A 16,090-nucleotide genomic window follows, 5' to 3' on the forward strand; every position below is an offset into this window, starting at 1 on the left:
AGTTCAGTAGCATAAATTTAGCTTCGATGTTCTGAAGATTTGCAAATATCCTCAGAATTTTCTTAGAGAATTGACTTTTTAAAAGGTTTTAAATAATATAATATTAATCAAGGGTTATACTTGGATGAAAAAGAAGACAATTAGAAGCTGACAGGTAATTTCCCTGAGTAGAGGTGTTAGACAGTAGGAGTAAAGGCTATGTGAGTGAAATCCCATTAATTTTTTTCTATAATAAAGTATTATATTCACATTAAATTTGAGAAATACAGAAAAGGTAGGAAAAAGTAAGTCACCCAATACCACCACCACCCAGCAATTTCCACATCCTATTATAATTCCTTCTCATCTTTTTTATTTGTATGGGTTTTCTGTTTTTAAACAGTTTTGTAAACTGCTTTTTTCATCTGTTATAGCTTAGGCATTTTCTCATATTTATTACATCAGACTGTAACATTAGGTAAATATACACATTATGAATTATTTAATCATTCCCCACTGTTAAATAATTTGGGGAGTTTTGGCTCCATTTTTGGGGGTCAGGGAGAGCTTTTTTTGTGTGGGTGTATGCAGAGACTACTTTTCCACATATAGGACTTTTCCTGAGAAATGCTTTTTGGAAGTGGGTTTTCTTTTTATGGTTTTTGATATATATTGCCAGATCACTTTTATTTGTACTTATTTACATGCACCAGCAGTGCAAGAATGTCTGTTCACTCTATTGTCAACATTGCCTTTCTTACTTCTGCAAATTAGACAGGCAAAAAAAAAGTATTTTAATTTGTATTTGTATGATAGTATGATCATATTTTCATGTGTATATTATAAATTCAGTTTTAGAAAATGCTCGAGATAGGCAAGCTAAGCAACATAGAGCAAATACTTACACAGTGGATAAGATCATTATTTTGGCTGCTGTTTTGAATTGACTGTAGTGAAAAAGAATAAAAATCATAAAAGGTAACATTTGGATTCTTCACAACATAGCATCATAAACCCTGAGAAGGGAAAACAAGATAGAAAGCACTCCCTTGCCGCCCTTGAGTTCATATTACTAAGGTGGTGACATCAAAACTAATTTATTTTTTAAATTCCAAGGTCTTGACATAACAGTCCCTCATTCTTTTAACCTGGATCAGGAACCTCCAATAGGACATCATATTGCCAAGGGACACTGGCTGCTTCCTTTTTGAAGTGGAATGTTTTTATCTTTATGCCTTTTTCTTGTATCTGATATTTATCTAAAAATGCCATTGCGTCATTGACATACGTGGAATAGATACCATAAATGCTTTAGAAATTCTGCAGATTTGCAAAGAATGTTATTTTTCTTTTATTCTCCCCTCTTCTTAGCCATGGATGTGCAAGCATTTGAAAGGCTTTTGGGACCTTGCATGGAAATTATGAAAAGGAACATAGCTACCTATGAAGAACAGTTAGTTGCCCTGTTTGGAACAAACATGGATATTGTTGAACCCACTGCATGAAGCAAAAGTATGGAGCAAGAAGACCTATAGTGACAAAATTACACAGTAGTGGTTAGTCCACTGAGAATGTGTTCGTGTAGATGCCAAGCATTTTCTGTGATTTCAGGTTTTTTCCTTTTTTTACATTTACAGTGTATCAGTAAACAGAGTAGTGATTTAATAGTCCATAGGCTTTAACATCACTTTCTAAAAGAGTAGATCAAAAAAATATCGACATACTGATGACTTTCTACTCCACAAAATTATGATTTGACTGAAAGGTTTATTCAGATGATTATAATATACTAAAAGTATCTGTGTTTAAGAAGATAATTAAAGGATGTTGTCATAGGCAATGTGTGTTCATTTTGATTCACTCAGATTGATATGTTATGACTATGCCCATGTAAGAGGGAACTTGGCAGTGAATCATGCTATACAGCATGGCATCACATTCTTTTTACAACTCACTATATATAGTACGTACAACTTCGTAATGTTTGTTTTCGAGTTTTTCTGGCTTGATGAGTTATGTACTGGCCTTGGCCTATTGGTGAAATGGTATAAAACATCATATGCAATTTTAAAACCTTTTCTATTTTTGCAATAAAGTACCTTTTGACTTCTTTGGCATAATGTCAGTAACCTACATATTCCAGTGGTTTTAAGGACAGGCAGTTTAGTCATTACAATAATAGGGAAGACTCTTTAGGTGAAAGGTCATTATTTTCCTCATAAAGCATCTATCTATGCTTCCTTTTTCCATTTTGCAGTTCTCTGTATTTGTTATCTTAAAAAATTTGAGTTTGACATTTAATGTCACAAATATTTTAAAATGCTCTTTAAACTTATTTGTTGTCTTCTGAAAGCCTAAGATCTTACTATATATGCTAAAAAAAAAGTCTCCTATACCAAAAATATTTGGGGTCCTTATCAACATGCCCTTAAGATATCTCTTTGTTCTTCACTAGATGTACATAATACAATCCTTTGCAGACATCTGCTCCCAGGGGTTTCCTCCAAGGTGGGAGAAATAAATTTTTATAAGTAAAACATATATAAAGATAAAAGGAATTTCTGTCCATTCCAAATATACCATTAGGCCTTGCCACTTGCTTTAATGTAGACTCTCAAAAGTGCAGAATGAACTCAACTGAATAGATTTTTGTTGACAATTGACATGCTCATTATTCTGCTACATAAAATGAATTTAATTATGTTCAACCAAAGGAATATATTCTTACATGATTTCTAGGCCTACATGACCCCAATGTCTAGAGAGATTAATTCTAACCAGTTGTTCCCTTTTAAATGAGCAATTTCATTTTGGGAAACATGTTTCAAAGAAATATATACATGGGTAAAAAGATTCTGTGGCTAGTGTGGTCTTACTAGAGAATGTTTATGGTCTTGCTTGTATGATGAAAACGTGGTTAAAATATGTTAATCAGATAATGTATATATAAGAAGTATGTAAAGTATACCTTCAGCCACATTTTAGAACAGTTTTAACAATTTTGCAAACTTTCCCGTAGGAAGAGAGCTTACTACATGAAGAGGACTTGTTTTCTATTTCAGATTTTAAAAGCCATGTCTGCTAAACAGAAAACACAAAGAACCCCAAATTCCTCATTCATCATTCTGTATTCTCAACTTTATTCAGTCTTTCAAGTTACCTGTTTTGTTGCATAAGCTGATTGTTAACTACAAATGCCTGTTTTAATAAAGAACTCTGACCAAGGCTGTAAATGCCAGTTACATTATTTTCAGTATTGTTGGTTATATTTAAAATTTCCTTATAATAAAGCACACTTTTATAATAAAGTGTTTTCAATGAGTTTTTTTTTTTTCCACTTGTTTCTTCAATGTGACTTGCATAGTGCACATTGTACTATGTGAAAAGCATGACAGAGATACGGTATATGTGAAAGGTAAGCCCTGGGCATCATGCAGCAAGGAAGTATGGTTCTGTAGGGCAATAGGTTTTAAAAAATCTTAACTATTGGTCATATGTGATTTAAATAGTTGTGGTATGTTACAGACTAATTCGGCCATTTAGAATAACCAAGTAAATCTAGCACACTAGGGAATTTATGTGTTAAAGTAATTAAAACACCACAAGTTTGAGTTGTGGATGCCAAGAGTCCTTACTATTTGGAAATTCTCTGTTGATGTTTCATTCAGGGATGCATTATGTTGCTAAGAATTCTGGGAGGACACTCTTTTAACACAAAGGTGCTTCCCTTTATGTAGAGAGAGAGAGAGTGCGCGTGCGTGTGCGCGTGTCCTGCCTGTCGATATGAACTAGGGCTTGGGGCATATACTTTATTTTTAAATTTTTTTAAACATCTTTATTGGAGTATAATTGCTTTACAATGGTGTGCTAGTTTCTGCTTTATAACAAAGTGAATCAGTTATACATATACATATGTCCCCATATCTCTTCCCTCTTGCATCTCCCTCCCACCCTCCCTATCCCACCCCTCTAGGTGGTCACAAAGCACGAAACTGATCTCCCTGTGCTATGAGGCTGCTTCCCACTAGCTATCTATTTGACGTTTGGTAGTGTATATGTCTTGGTGCATATACTTTAACATAAATACTACTTGTGACGCATGCTGTTGTGAATGTGCTTGGTTCATTCTTTAAACCCTGGCTAGCAGACTATTTAAAATGCTGCAAGTGAAACATAGGGCATGAAGCAAGGAATTTTGGATTTTACTGAAATATATAGGATTAAGTGCTAAGTCCTTTTCCTTTCTAAAGCATCTTTAAAATATGGATATAATTTTTCCTAATTTTTTTCAAGAAATGTTATATTTGTAACAAAGACTAGATGGCCTTTGGCATTCTTAAAGAATATGAATAATATATAAGCCTAGAGTGGTAAGTAATACATCTGGATAAGCTGTATTATCGAGCTTAAACAACTGAAAAAGGGATTCTCATATCTAAATAAAATGTTAATGCCTGCCTGAGAGAAATAGAATTATTAATACATCAGGGAGAAACAGGATTATTAATATATAAGGGAGAAACAGAATGATAAGGAATGCTGCCTTCTAAAATAAAAGTGTGAGGTACAGCCTCATGTTGAATATTAGAAAGAATTTTCATGAGAAGAAATTGGAGGAAAAAAAGAGAAAGAAGGAAATTGGAGAAAGAGTTGAGACAACCTTACCTCTTCCACGATACTTTTCAAGGCAGCCAAACTGGTTGAGCAACTGAAACTATATAGTTGTTAGTCTTTACGGGTATTTAAAAGAAAAACACCTTGAAAATAAAATGAATAATGGAAATGTTAACAATAAGGTAAACCCGGTGTTCGTGGAGGACTTGTGTGCCCAACAATAATTATGAGAGGTTAACAGTCCCATTTGTATAACTGAGAAAAATCAATGATTCCATCAAAATCATTTACTTTGTGCATCCATATGGCAGAACTCATGGGCAATCGAGATCCCTTGGCTTCCTCCTGCAATTCTTGGTCTGTCACTTCAACAGAAGAAAAAACCCACACAGCCTAAAAGTCGTGAGATATTAATATATTTATTTGGGGACCTTACTGAGGGCTACAGCCCAGGAAACACCCTCTCAGATAGCTCTGAGGGACTGTTCCAAAGAGGTAAGGGAGGGGCCAGGATATATAGGAGTTTTTGCTGAAAAAACAAACAAAAAATGTAGTCAGACATCAAAAGATTACTGCTAATCACACACACAAAAAGATCTCAAGTTAATGATTTTAGTGCTTTTCTATGTATGGGGAGATGCAAGAGTCTGGGCTCATTGAAATTATTCCTCTGATACATATCTTAACTATCTAGGGCCAGTATCCGGTTTTTCTCCATCCTGAATTCCCCTCAGGGCTCACCGGTATGGGTGGCACCGTGGCTGCTGGCTTGAGGGCAGGCAACATTCTTTGTTTACTGAAATGGTAGGTAATATTTTTTTGTACACATTCATATTCCCTTAATAATGATGTTATTGAGCCTAGGATATAGAGAAATGTGTATGAAGTTTCCAAGGGAAACTATTGGACCAAGAGATATGGGTCTTCCTGTCCCTTTTTTATGCTCTAAGTTTGTAAATTTAAAGTTGCCTAGGAAATTCTGAAGAAGCATGTAACATTTATATAAGGGAAGATGTGATGGTGGATGATACGGAGGTAATTGTCTCCACCTTAAAAATGAAAGGTCACCTCTTAGGTGGTGTTCCCAGATTCTGATTTAACCACAGCTGGGTCTTGCCGCTTTACAAAAAGATTAAAACGCCACTGCAAAATGTAATCCGTGAAATGTTCTGTTAGTACCAATTATAACTGAGTCTTAAAAGTAGATGCATTTATTACTCTAAATTGTGAAACGAGCAGGACCTGTGGGGTACACAACAAAAGCCTTTCATGTCCCGTTTCTTGTTTGTAGGAAAAGGCTTCAGCCTCCTAGACTTTCCCTGAGTTCCAGAGGGCAGATTCAATGTTACTAATTAGGGAAGTGAGGGAATGGGAAGAAAGAAAAAGCAGTGAAGAAACAACAGTGCAGAGAAGGGGCGGGGTCGTGGTTCCTCTTGAAGAGATACACATAACAATCTGGTACATCTCTGAGTTCTATAGGAACTAAGGTCCCCAAGCAGGTGGAGGATGGTAACTTCAGGCTGAGTTCAAGATTCCTGAAGCCCCGCCCTATTACCTCACTACCAACCAATCAGAAGAAAGTCACACCCTGTGCCCTCACCTCATATTTTGCCTTTAAAAACTCTTCCCTGAAACCCAGCAGGGAGTTTGAGTTTGTTTTGTTTTGTTTTGTTTTAACACGAGCCCCCCATTCTCTTTGCTTGGCCTGCAGTAAACCTTTTTCTGCTCCAAACTCCGGTATGTTTGGTCTCAATGTGCATCAGGCACTTGGCTTTGGTCACAACTGGAAAAACAAAATGGCTTTTTTTCCTAGGTGCAAGCAGAAGGTTAACAGTGAGCTGGAAATGGTCTCTGAAAGGACAAAAGCAGCCTTGACTCTTGACTGTAAGAACCTAGAAGTGAAACCCTCTGTGTTTTCTATTTCACATTAAAAAAAAAACTTACAAAGTAGAACCCTTGAGCGAGTTTATGAGCAGTAAATATGCCCAGGCAAAATCTTGGATAGAGTTGCTTCTAACTGCTGATTTTCCATCTCTGCCCTAAAACCTACCACAGTCCCTGCTGAGGAACAAGAGAGTGAGCTGTGTATCACTAGAACTGCACTGCATCTTTTAGGCCGAAAGCTGACATTTAATACGAGTGGAACTCTCTTTACAAAATGTATTCTTGAAATGTATATGAATGACATTTTTTAAAGCCAAATAATACCTTAATTATCTTAGGAGAGGTGTTCCCTGTAAAGACATCTTTGGGAAATCTTTTAATTGCCCTTTAAAACTGAACTATCTTCCATATTTTTATTGCTATAGCACACATTTTGATATGCTATGTAACTTGAAGGAGTCAGCGTGTTTTAATGAGACAAGTACTGTCTGCCTTTGTGTGATTGGCACCGTGAGGAAATCAAAATGAATTATAAGATAGTGCTTATATGAATAAGAAGATGAGATCTGTTCTCAAAAACTAGTGATGAATCTACACAGCAAGTGACACATAAAGCACATGGAAGCTTTTTAAAGGGGTCAACATTCACAACAACATATAACCTACAGCATAACATATGATACACTATAAACTAATAAGAAAATTCATGCTGCTTATTTTCTCCTTTTATTCACCTGTTCAGTAGGTATCTCTTTATGCCTGGACAAAACGATGCATACGATATGGACCAGACAGAAAGATGCATAAGAAATATGGAAGGAAGAAATAATGTGAATTTGGGGGGAGCTAAATGTAAGCAAAAATGTTAAGTGTAGCACATTTAAATACATATTACTCCTATGATCTTAATTGCTTTTTATCAGAGTTGTCTCTAAAATGAGCTACACCTTACTGGCAACTAAAAGAAAATATCAATACATAGAGAAAGTCCTAGGATACCAAACAGACATAAAAGAAAATGTGTGGAAGTTTGTGTTAAACAGTTCAGATACAGGAATTATCTATTCTAAAAAATTTGCAATGAAAGACCTGAGAACTGTCCTTTGAGTAGATGAATACCGTTATATTTCTGCTTCTTGATTTTATAAAGTGGAAGTGGGATGAAATAGAATTGTTGCACGACTTCCCTGGCGGTCCAGTGGTTAAGACTTCGCCTTCCAGTGCAGGGAGTGTGGGTTCAATCCCTGGTTGGGGAGCTAAGATTCCCACATACCTCTTGGCCAATAAACCAAAACATTTAAAAAAAATTGTAACAAATTCAATAAAGACTTCAAAAATGGTCCACATCAAAAAATATTTTTTAAATAGAATTGTTGCCTTCTCGAATACATTTTCAGTAATACTAAATTGCACAACTTACAAAAACTTTTTGAGGGCTGAGGACACCCACGTTTACTTCTCTAGACTTGGCTGTCCTAAACGCCAGACAAATATGTTCAGCTGCCTACAGGAGCTGTGTACACAAATTTCCTGCCTACACAGCAAGCCCATCATCTCAACTTGAACCCATCCTTTCCCCTTCTCCCAGTTCCCATGTCTGTTCTGTCCAACATTCCCTAACTCTGTCAATAGCATTGACAATAGCACTGACACACCACAGATATCCCAGCCAGAAACCCTACCCATCTTAGAAACCCAACCATTCTTTTTAAATTTTTTATTGCGGTAACATTGGTTTATACCATGTGTTTCATATGTACAACATATTTCTACTTCGGAATACACAATAGTGTGCTCACCACCAAAAACTTAGTTTCCATCTGTCACCATACAGCTGATCCCCTTAACCTATTTTTCCCTCCCCCCACCGTGCCCCTTTCCCTCTAGTAACCGCTACTCTGTTCTCTGTATCTGTGTGTTCCAACAATCCTTGATTCTTCCTCCTAATGGTGACTGCGTTATGTCACCCACATATCAACCACTGAAGAAAGGTCTTGCTTTATGGTCATCTGAATAAAATCTAAACTCTTAACTGCATCAAAAATTAAACACAAGAGACATATTTCTCAGTTTTGAAATGGCCCTCATCATTTAGTTCCCAGGCAATTCCTTACAATTTGAGTTTACCTGAGTACGTTGGACTAAGTTAATTATAAAATTAGCTCATTTTATAAAGTATACTAAGATATATGGAAGGATATTTGTATAAGAGTTTAAATAATCTGCCAAGAAAGATACTACTTGAAAAGTTTGGGCACTTAACTATTTTAGTCCATCTATGTGCTCCATTTTCTAATTTGAGTACTTGATTTGAATGATTTCATTACCTTTTCACATTTTGAAGAGCGATTTTTTTTTTTTTTTTTCTTGGCCACACCGAGAGGCTTGGGGAAGAGGAAAGGGCGTGGAGTGCTGGGGGCTGGAAAGCGCAGAGGCCGAACCACTGTGCCACCAGGGAATTCCCCCAACAGCAATACTTTAAATATTTAAGCAGTGCCACGTGCTTTACCTCCTACCTTTCTCAGTCCTGCAAAGTAGTCATTGGTGTACCAAATGTGGTGGAATTGAGGGAAATATATTGTTTAATTTCACCCCTAAATAGGATTTATCTAGGTTTTTTTTTTAACTAACTAGAACTTGATGTTTCTTTATAAAGACAGAAGTATTTTACAAACTGCTGAAAAGACATTTGGATGTTAGTAGACAACTTCTTGACCTATCTGGGCATAGTTTATGTGTAATATGTGTGAGTGTATATGATGTCTGTCTAACCAAAAGTAGGTGCTATTTAAAGAAACTGATTTTTTAATGTCAGTTTTATCATGGAAGTATCTTATGAACAGATGTTCTTTAATATAGATATAAAGATTTTATATCCATTATATAAAATATAAACCTCATTTTATATTTTATTATATATAAATAATATATGTGATACATTCTTTATATCTGTTTTAGTGAAAGAGTAGAATTTACATATGTAAAGATTTCTAAGAAGATCTTACTGGTTTTGTACTTTGATCTTTGTTCTGGCTTAGGAGTCGGCTGATTTTGTCAGCCATCCAAGAATGAATGATGATGTTCCTGTTAAATATATACATAAGGCACGAATGTAGGCATTTAGTTTCCCAGGAGAGTCAGAAGACAGGACTAATTGTCCACTTAGAGGTATATAGATTCTAACACTGTTATTTAATCAGTTGTGACTGAACTATGAGAATTTTACTCTTCTATTTAATGACTTGGACAAAAACAAGAGTATGTGAAAATATTTTGTATCTTTGTATCCTTATCAACTAGCACAGTGGTCAACCAATAGTAGGAACTAAATAAATATGTTTGAATGAATGGATGGAAAAACCTTTACAGGGCTTTTAAAAGGTAATCATTTCTAATAATGTACAATAGCTGGATCTGTAGGTGAAGTTATTCTTCCCATCATCCCATTTACTCCACAAATAAAAATATCTCCACTAAGTCTTTTAGTAAACGCTTTCAATTAAAAAACCCTTTAAAATAAGTTAAGGTTCAGCCAAAAGTAGATCTCATGGTTTATACAGTGAAGGGGAGAAAGGAGTAGCACCAGCTCTTGAGAGTTCATTTTTGGGGGAGGGAAAGATTTTTAGTTTCCTCGAGGGAGATACTCATAAATAGCTCAGATTTTAGTTTTCAGCGATCAGGTGAATTCCGTGGATTTTTCTTTCTGTCAAGAAATTAAACACTGGAGTTCATATTTTCAATTTTTCAATTCTGGGGCACAATGACCCTCCACTGTTAAAAAAAAAAAAAAGGAAGAAAACAAAAATACACAGAATAGCAGGGCCACATTCGAGTCCTGGGGTCACTCCATTAATCTCTGAATGATAGGAAATACAAATCTTGTCCTTTTTACTCAGGGAAAAATTTAGGCATTTTATTGGTCCTCTGAATTACAAAAAAAAGTTTGATTACTATTTGTGAATACAGAAAGTGAATTTTTGATCACATGGTAGGGAGGACTACTCCATAATTTCCCTTTAAGGATTCGAACAAGGAATCCCTAAGAGAATTTGGAAACTTGTTGCAATATGGGAAAGTTATTTTGGATTTCCAGATTTGTTATGTGGTTTTCAGATAGATTTAAAAATTCAGGAAATGTAGGGGGTTTAACGGAATAATCAGCTAGGTTTAAGGCTCCTTTCCAAAAGTTTGACTTTACTGATTTCTCACTAATATGTTTCCTGCTGTTAATTTTAAGCATACATATAGTGATCTAAAGATATAAAACCTAAAGCATAGCTTAAATGGTTAAACAGTAAAGGTTCAAAGGAAAAAAAGTGAATAATGCCTTTGTAATGGGAATGGTAAAAACATCAATTACAGACTAGGGACTGGACAGCCTTATTTAAAGTGAAGGTAACTATAAAGCCAGAGAAGCCATCCTCCTAGGGTGAGTAACTTGAGGAACTCCTAGTGAAAAGGAAGTGGGAAGACATTCTTCTTTTCATCAATGGGAAGACCTCTGGAGAGGAAAACTGGTTAACAAAAACTCACCAGAGAAATTCAGTTAACGATTCACAAATTAAATCAGTTTAAGTCACACATTACACCCCTCTGTATTACCTTAAACAACGAGCAAGCTGGTCAATATGGAAAACATCGCTTTGGCTTCCCTTAATTCCAAAGTCAATAGTAATCGCCCCTCGCCCCTCCCGCCCCGAGCTCTGTATTCTCCAGACCTCGAGCTTCTCTCTCACAGTTCATCCCCAAGCCTCTCGGGGCTTGGCACGTAGCCGGCATTCAAAAAATCTCGGGTGAACTAAACAGAGTTGGCAGAGAAATCTCAAGCTGCTGTCCCGGGAAGGGCGAGGCCAGGCTCAGGATAAAAGAATGCTAAGTCTTCCCACTGGAGCCCAGCACCACCTTTATTATCCCCACTATGCCTGGGGCCGTGATTTGTGGGTGACTGGGTCCCCCAAGAGGCAGCGCTGCTTCCGCTTGTGCAGTCATCTCCTTCCCCTCGCACTAAAACAATACCTTGGCCTCCTGCCAAACTTCGAGCAGCTAGCGACTCTGGCTGTTTATGGCCCGGAATGGGTGCTGCGAGAGGTTTGGGGCGGCTCTCAAGTGCTAGCAGAGGAAGAGAAGAGGCCAAAGCTCTAAAACACTCACTTCCTCCGCCCCCTCCCTTTTGTCCCAGACACCAAAACAAACGAGCTGATACACGTGTCCCTATGACTCTTGTTTACTATCAAGCCTGCACTATGCACGCGCTCCTGGGATATGTAGTCCAACCGGTTCCTCCGACGTGCAGTTCCCAAGAGGAACGCAGCTAGGCCGAGACTACGAACCCACAATCCATTTCGCGGGCAAAGTTTGGCTCGGGTCCCGGCAGTCTCGGCAGCAATCCAATCCGAAGCGCTCACCCTAGTGATTGACAGGCCATCTTCTCCACTAAACACAACACAAAAGTCAATACAAGCCCGCCCCCCGAGACGGACCACGATATCACCCAATGGGAAAGGGAAAGGATCGAATGGCAGTTCCACAGACCAATAAGAGGGCGAAGGAGCTGGGAGGAGGCTCAACCTCCGGGGGTTTGAGGGGAGGGGGAAGACGAAGCTTGAAAGACTTGGTAATGGCGACGGGTTTGGTAAGTAGGAAAGTTTCGGTTGAGGACTAAGAGTGGCGGCGGGAGCATTAACGTGCGCCGGGGAAGCCGACGTCAGTCGGAGAGGGGTACACGAGTTGCTGGTGGTGTTGTCGCGGCCAGGGCGGCCCGCGCCGGGGCTGCCCGCACTCCGTGGCGGGTTTGTTGTCTTTCTGTTCGGGAAGGGGTGGGGGTGGGGAAGGGAGGGGCAGGATCCCGAGGGTATCGGGCGGCTGGGCGAACTCTGGTCGGCGCTCCTCTTCCTCACGGCGGGGGCTGTTAACCGTCCGATATCTGCCCGAGGCGAACCCATCGGACCGGCGCTTCCCGCAAGCTCACCTGGGCTTCGCGGCGGCGCGGCCCGTGGGGGTCTCGGGGCGGGGGCTGGGAGGCGTAGGCGAGGACGGCGCTCCGGGCCGGGTTGCGCGGTGGGTGGCCGAGCCGGGTGCGGAGATGGGGCGGGCCTGGGCGGGGGAAGGGGGCCGACGCGGCGCCGAGGCTGCCCCGGAAAGTTTGACTTCAACTCCTCGCGAGTGGGCGGAGGGTCGGAGGTTGGCTCGGGGTGGGCGGCCGGCCGCGGGTGAGGGACCGCAGTGAGGCGCCGCCTCTTTAGGGGCCGAGAGGGGCTCGGGCCGAGCTGGGAAGCTCGCGGAGCCGCTGGGCCCTGGGGCTCATTGTTACGCAGTTCGAATGAATGGGCTCCTTGGCGCCTGCGCGGTGGGGTTGAGCTGAAGGGAAAAACAAGCCTGGAGTCCAGGCTGCGGTCACATGATGGGGGGAGGGGAACGGAACGCGATGAATGGCGAAAGAGGGTGGGGGATGGACTTGGCGTGAACCTGGAGGCACTGCCTCTGTGTGACCGACAGCGAGGCTTGGCAGGCGATTCCAGTCTCCGCCTTCCAACCTATACTGCTGCCCCAGGCAGATTAAAACAAAACAAAAAATCCAGGCGAAATCGACAGTCGGGGCCCGGTTTTTGTAGCTTCTTCTAACGCTACACGCTGTCTAGGGGATTTCACTCTCCGCGGTGCGTTCTACACCATCTAGAGTTCATTCTTTAGGAGTTTTCAGCAAGAATCTTTTGTAAAAGGAGCTCTGGCTGCAGGGAGATACTCAAAGACTCTTAGCTCTGGGAGCCAGTGATGCTAAGAAGGGAGGAGGGTAAAAGGGAGTTGTGTATATATACTAGAAAGTGTTGGAGTCCTACCAACAATTTCGACCAAGTGCTTTAGATTTATTTCCCTCTAACTAGCAATATCAGGTGATTCCCAACAGTGGTTTTGAAATTAAAGTTACCTTTTGAGAATTAAAATAATTTTAACATTTGTAAATACTTTTCTGTTGTTTACTGATAATGATCTACATTTGTGATGTACTTCTAGTTCTTTCCGTCTTTGCTTTTTGTTATTGCTTTTGATATTTTCTGCTTTAGCTTGCTAACGAGAGTGTTAGGGTCAACTTTTGAGTTTCCATGATTAAACTACTTAGTTCTCGCTGAGCAGGTAATTGTTGACAAAATTTTAAGGAAATTTGAATTATATTCAAAAGAATTAAATACATTCATTAAGTTTTTGAGCTACTTTTTACTTTTGAGGAAGCCATTTAGCCACTTTACAGCAAAGTACTTTAAAACAATAGTTTTTGTTCTAACTTGACTAATATATTATTTATAGAATGAAATTTTGATTTCACTTTCTAGTTTCCATTTTATTTAGTTTCATAAGCCCCATTACCTTTTTCAGCCTGGAAAACTCTTCCCCCTTGTTCACTTTTCAAACTTCTACTGCCTATGTTATTTTAAAAGTTACCTTCTCCCGGGATTTCCCAAGATTTCCCATGTTTCACAGTGTTTGCTTCTCAGACTTCAGCCATGGTACTGTCGCTTTTTGTCTCCTCCACTGTATTTTGATTTCTTGGGACGTTTTCCTCACTATCCAAATGCCCCGTGAAGAAGGCAAATGGGCTTTATGAATGAATAAACTGCTAGACCTTGAAGGCCCTTGAGGGAGAATTGCTAGCTGGTCTGCTGTATTTCTGTTTGAAATGAAAATATTAGTACTTTTTTTTGCCATAAATTATGATGTTAGTACCATGTTAATGAGACAATACCAGGTAGTTTACATGTATTATCTTTTGAGTAAGTATGAAGGCGAACATTTATCTAGAAAGAGAAAATAAATCACAACAAATTAATTTTTTTAAGCTGACATATACCTTTGTATATCACAAAATTCAGGAAAAATGATATTCTTAATTAACAATGATATTCTTGTATATTCTTGTTTATTCCTGACCCATCAATAATAGTCATATACCTTCATATTTTGATCTGCATTTACTTTGGTATTTCATATAATAGCTTACACTGTCATTTTCTATAGACAAAATAGAAAAATAATTTTCTTCTGTAATATAGTTGATTGAATTTTTAGAAGTTATTGGTAGTGTTTTAGAAAAGCTTTTTCCACAAGTTGTTATACGTAATGTGAAATTTTTTACGGTTACAATCAAGTTTGGGATAATAAATTTCTTTCATATATGAATTCTTTCATAAATGATTTCAAGGTTTTTTCATACAGTGACTCATCTTAAGTACTATGTAAATTGACACTACTCTTTTTAACAGGTTTGTGGATAGCTTGTAGTAGAGTATTAGGGGTTTTCTGTTATCTTCATCAATTTCAGTATTTTGTGTCAAGTCAGCACAAAATTAATAAGAGCTTATATAGATGTATTTGGCACTGGGCGACTGATTGGCAGGAGAATGCTTTGGAACCAGGTAATGGTGTATGATGTAGTGTTTTATATACTTCCAATAACTATAAAAGGTAGACAGGCGCTGGTCCCATTTAGAAAGAAGAAAACTGAGGCATAGAAGTTAAACTGTTCAGTCATATGGATGGTAAGTGATATTCTACAGTAATATATTTTATGGAAAGAATACCACCCACTGTTGGGGGTGTGGATTTTTTTTTTTTTTTTAACCTCAGCACTGTGGCAAACTAGAATTGTAGAAACATTTCTCTGAAATCTTTTGTTTGAAGTTTCATTGAAAATATTCTAAAAGAACTACATTAAGGCTTCAACTGCTTTTGGTGTAGAAAGTTATGTTTAATATAGTTTGTTATGGAGGCTTATTTTAGCTTGGAATTATGTAATCCATTGTAAATGCCACTTCAATTCCTCATGTTAGAGTTATAAAGTAATTGCAAATTACTGTCTCTTCACCTTCTCCCCGCAAACAGTTTGAGCTTGATATAGAAGTTCTTCAGGATTAGGGGAAGGCATGTAGAAGATCCTTTCCTTGATGTCCATAATGAGGATGGAAAGATAAGGAGTCAGGGAAGAATTGGCACTTGAACGTAGTTGTAATTAAATGTCTCACTTATGTTGATCTATCCCACTTGTCCTTTTTCTCAGTTCCTTTTTTTTTTGAAGAGAAAATGGTCCCATTCAGTCATTAGAGCCCTGTTTTTCTCATCCAGAATATTATTATTATAGATACTTATTTTCTTGGCTGTGCTGCCCGGCATGCGGGATCTTAGTTCCCTGACCCAGGGATCAGACCGGTGCCCCCTGCAGTGGGAGCGCAGAATCTTAACCACTGGACCGCCAGGGAAGTCCCTCCTCATCCAGAGTAATACTTTGTTCAGAACTGTTTTGAAGTTTATACAAAATTAGATGAAGTATGTGGTGGAAATGCTTGACACATAGTAGATAGGCATTTAGTAAAACCTAATTTCCTTCTTTTTCATTCAGTGAGACTTAGCTATTTTTAGGCATCTCTTCCTCTCCTCTTTCTAAGATTTTGTGGATATTTACTTCTGAAAGTTTGCAAAACAAATGCAGTAGCGCCTTCTCATCCCCACCCAATAAAATAAAAATTTGTAATATTGAACATGACATTTCAAAGTACAACTGCTGGAGAATTTTACTCTTCCTTTTTGAGAATTCACAGATCTAGTGAAGAGTTGACGTGTACAG

At 38.5% G+C, this 16,090-nt stretch overlaps 2 protein-coding genes and 1 long non-coding RNA gene across 6 annotated transcripts in view; 2 read left to right on the forward strand and 1 right to left on the reverse strand.

Annotated features, from left to right (window-relative positions):
• Positions 1-3,285, forward strand: part of PRKAR2B (protein kinase cAMP-dependent type II regulatory subunit beta) — a 113,340-nt gene extending 110,055 nt beyond the window's left edge. The window contains exon 11 of the mRNA XM_059074551.2: positions 1,351-3,285. Coding sequence (XP_058930534.1) covers positions 1,351-1,484 — 134 coding nt within the window. The 3' untranslated portion in view covers positions 1,485-3,285. The remainder of the gene's footprint in view (positions 1-1,350) is intronic.
• A 7,738-nt stretch (positions 3,286-11,023) lies between these two features.
• On the reverse strand, positions 11,024-12,802 carry LOC136794873 (uncharacterized). The gene is made up of 2 exons (XR_010842292.1): positions 12,446-12,802; positions 11,024-11,910 (listed from the first exon to the last, which is right to left on the reverse strand). It is a non-coding gene; the product is annotated as an uncharacterized lncRNA (long non-coding RNA).
• Positions 11,989-16,090, forward strand: part of HBP1 (HMG-box transcription factor 1) — a 31,270-nt gene continuing 27,168 nt past the window's right edge. Inside the window, exon 1 of one of the 4 annotated variants that reach the window (XM_059074533.2) lies at positions 11,989-12,109. In XM_059074533.2, coding sequence (XP_058930516.2) covers positions 11,993-12,109 — 117 coding nt within the window. In that variant the 5' untranslated portion in view covers positions 11,989-11,992. The other 3 variants (XM_067042836.1, XM_067042838.1, XM_067042837.1) reach the window with 3 other exon arrangements.

Source organism: Kogia breviceps, chromosome 9 (assembly GCF_026419965.1).
Source record: "Kogia breviceps isolate mKogBre1 chromosome 9, mKogBre1 haplotype 1, whole genome shotgun sequence".
Classification (NCBI taxonomy): Eukaryota; Metazoa; Chordata; class Mammalia; order Artiodactyla; family Physeteridae; genus Kogia; species Kogia breviceps.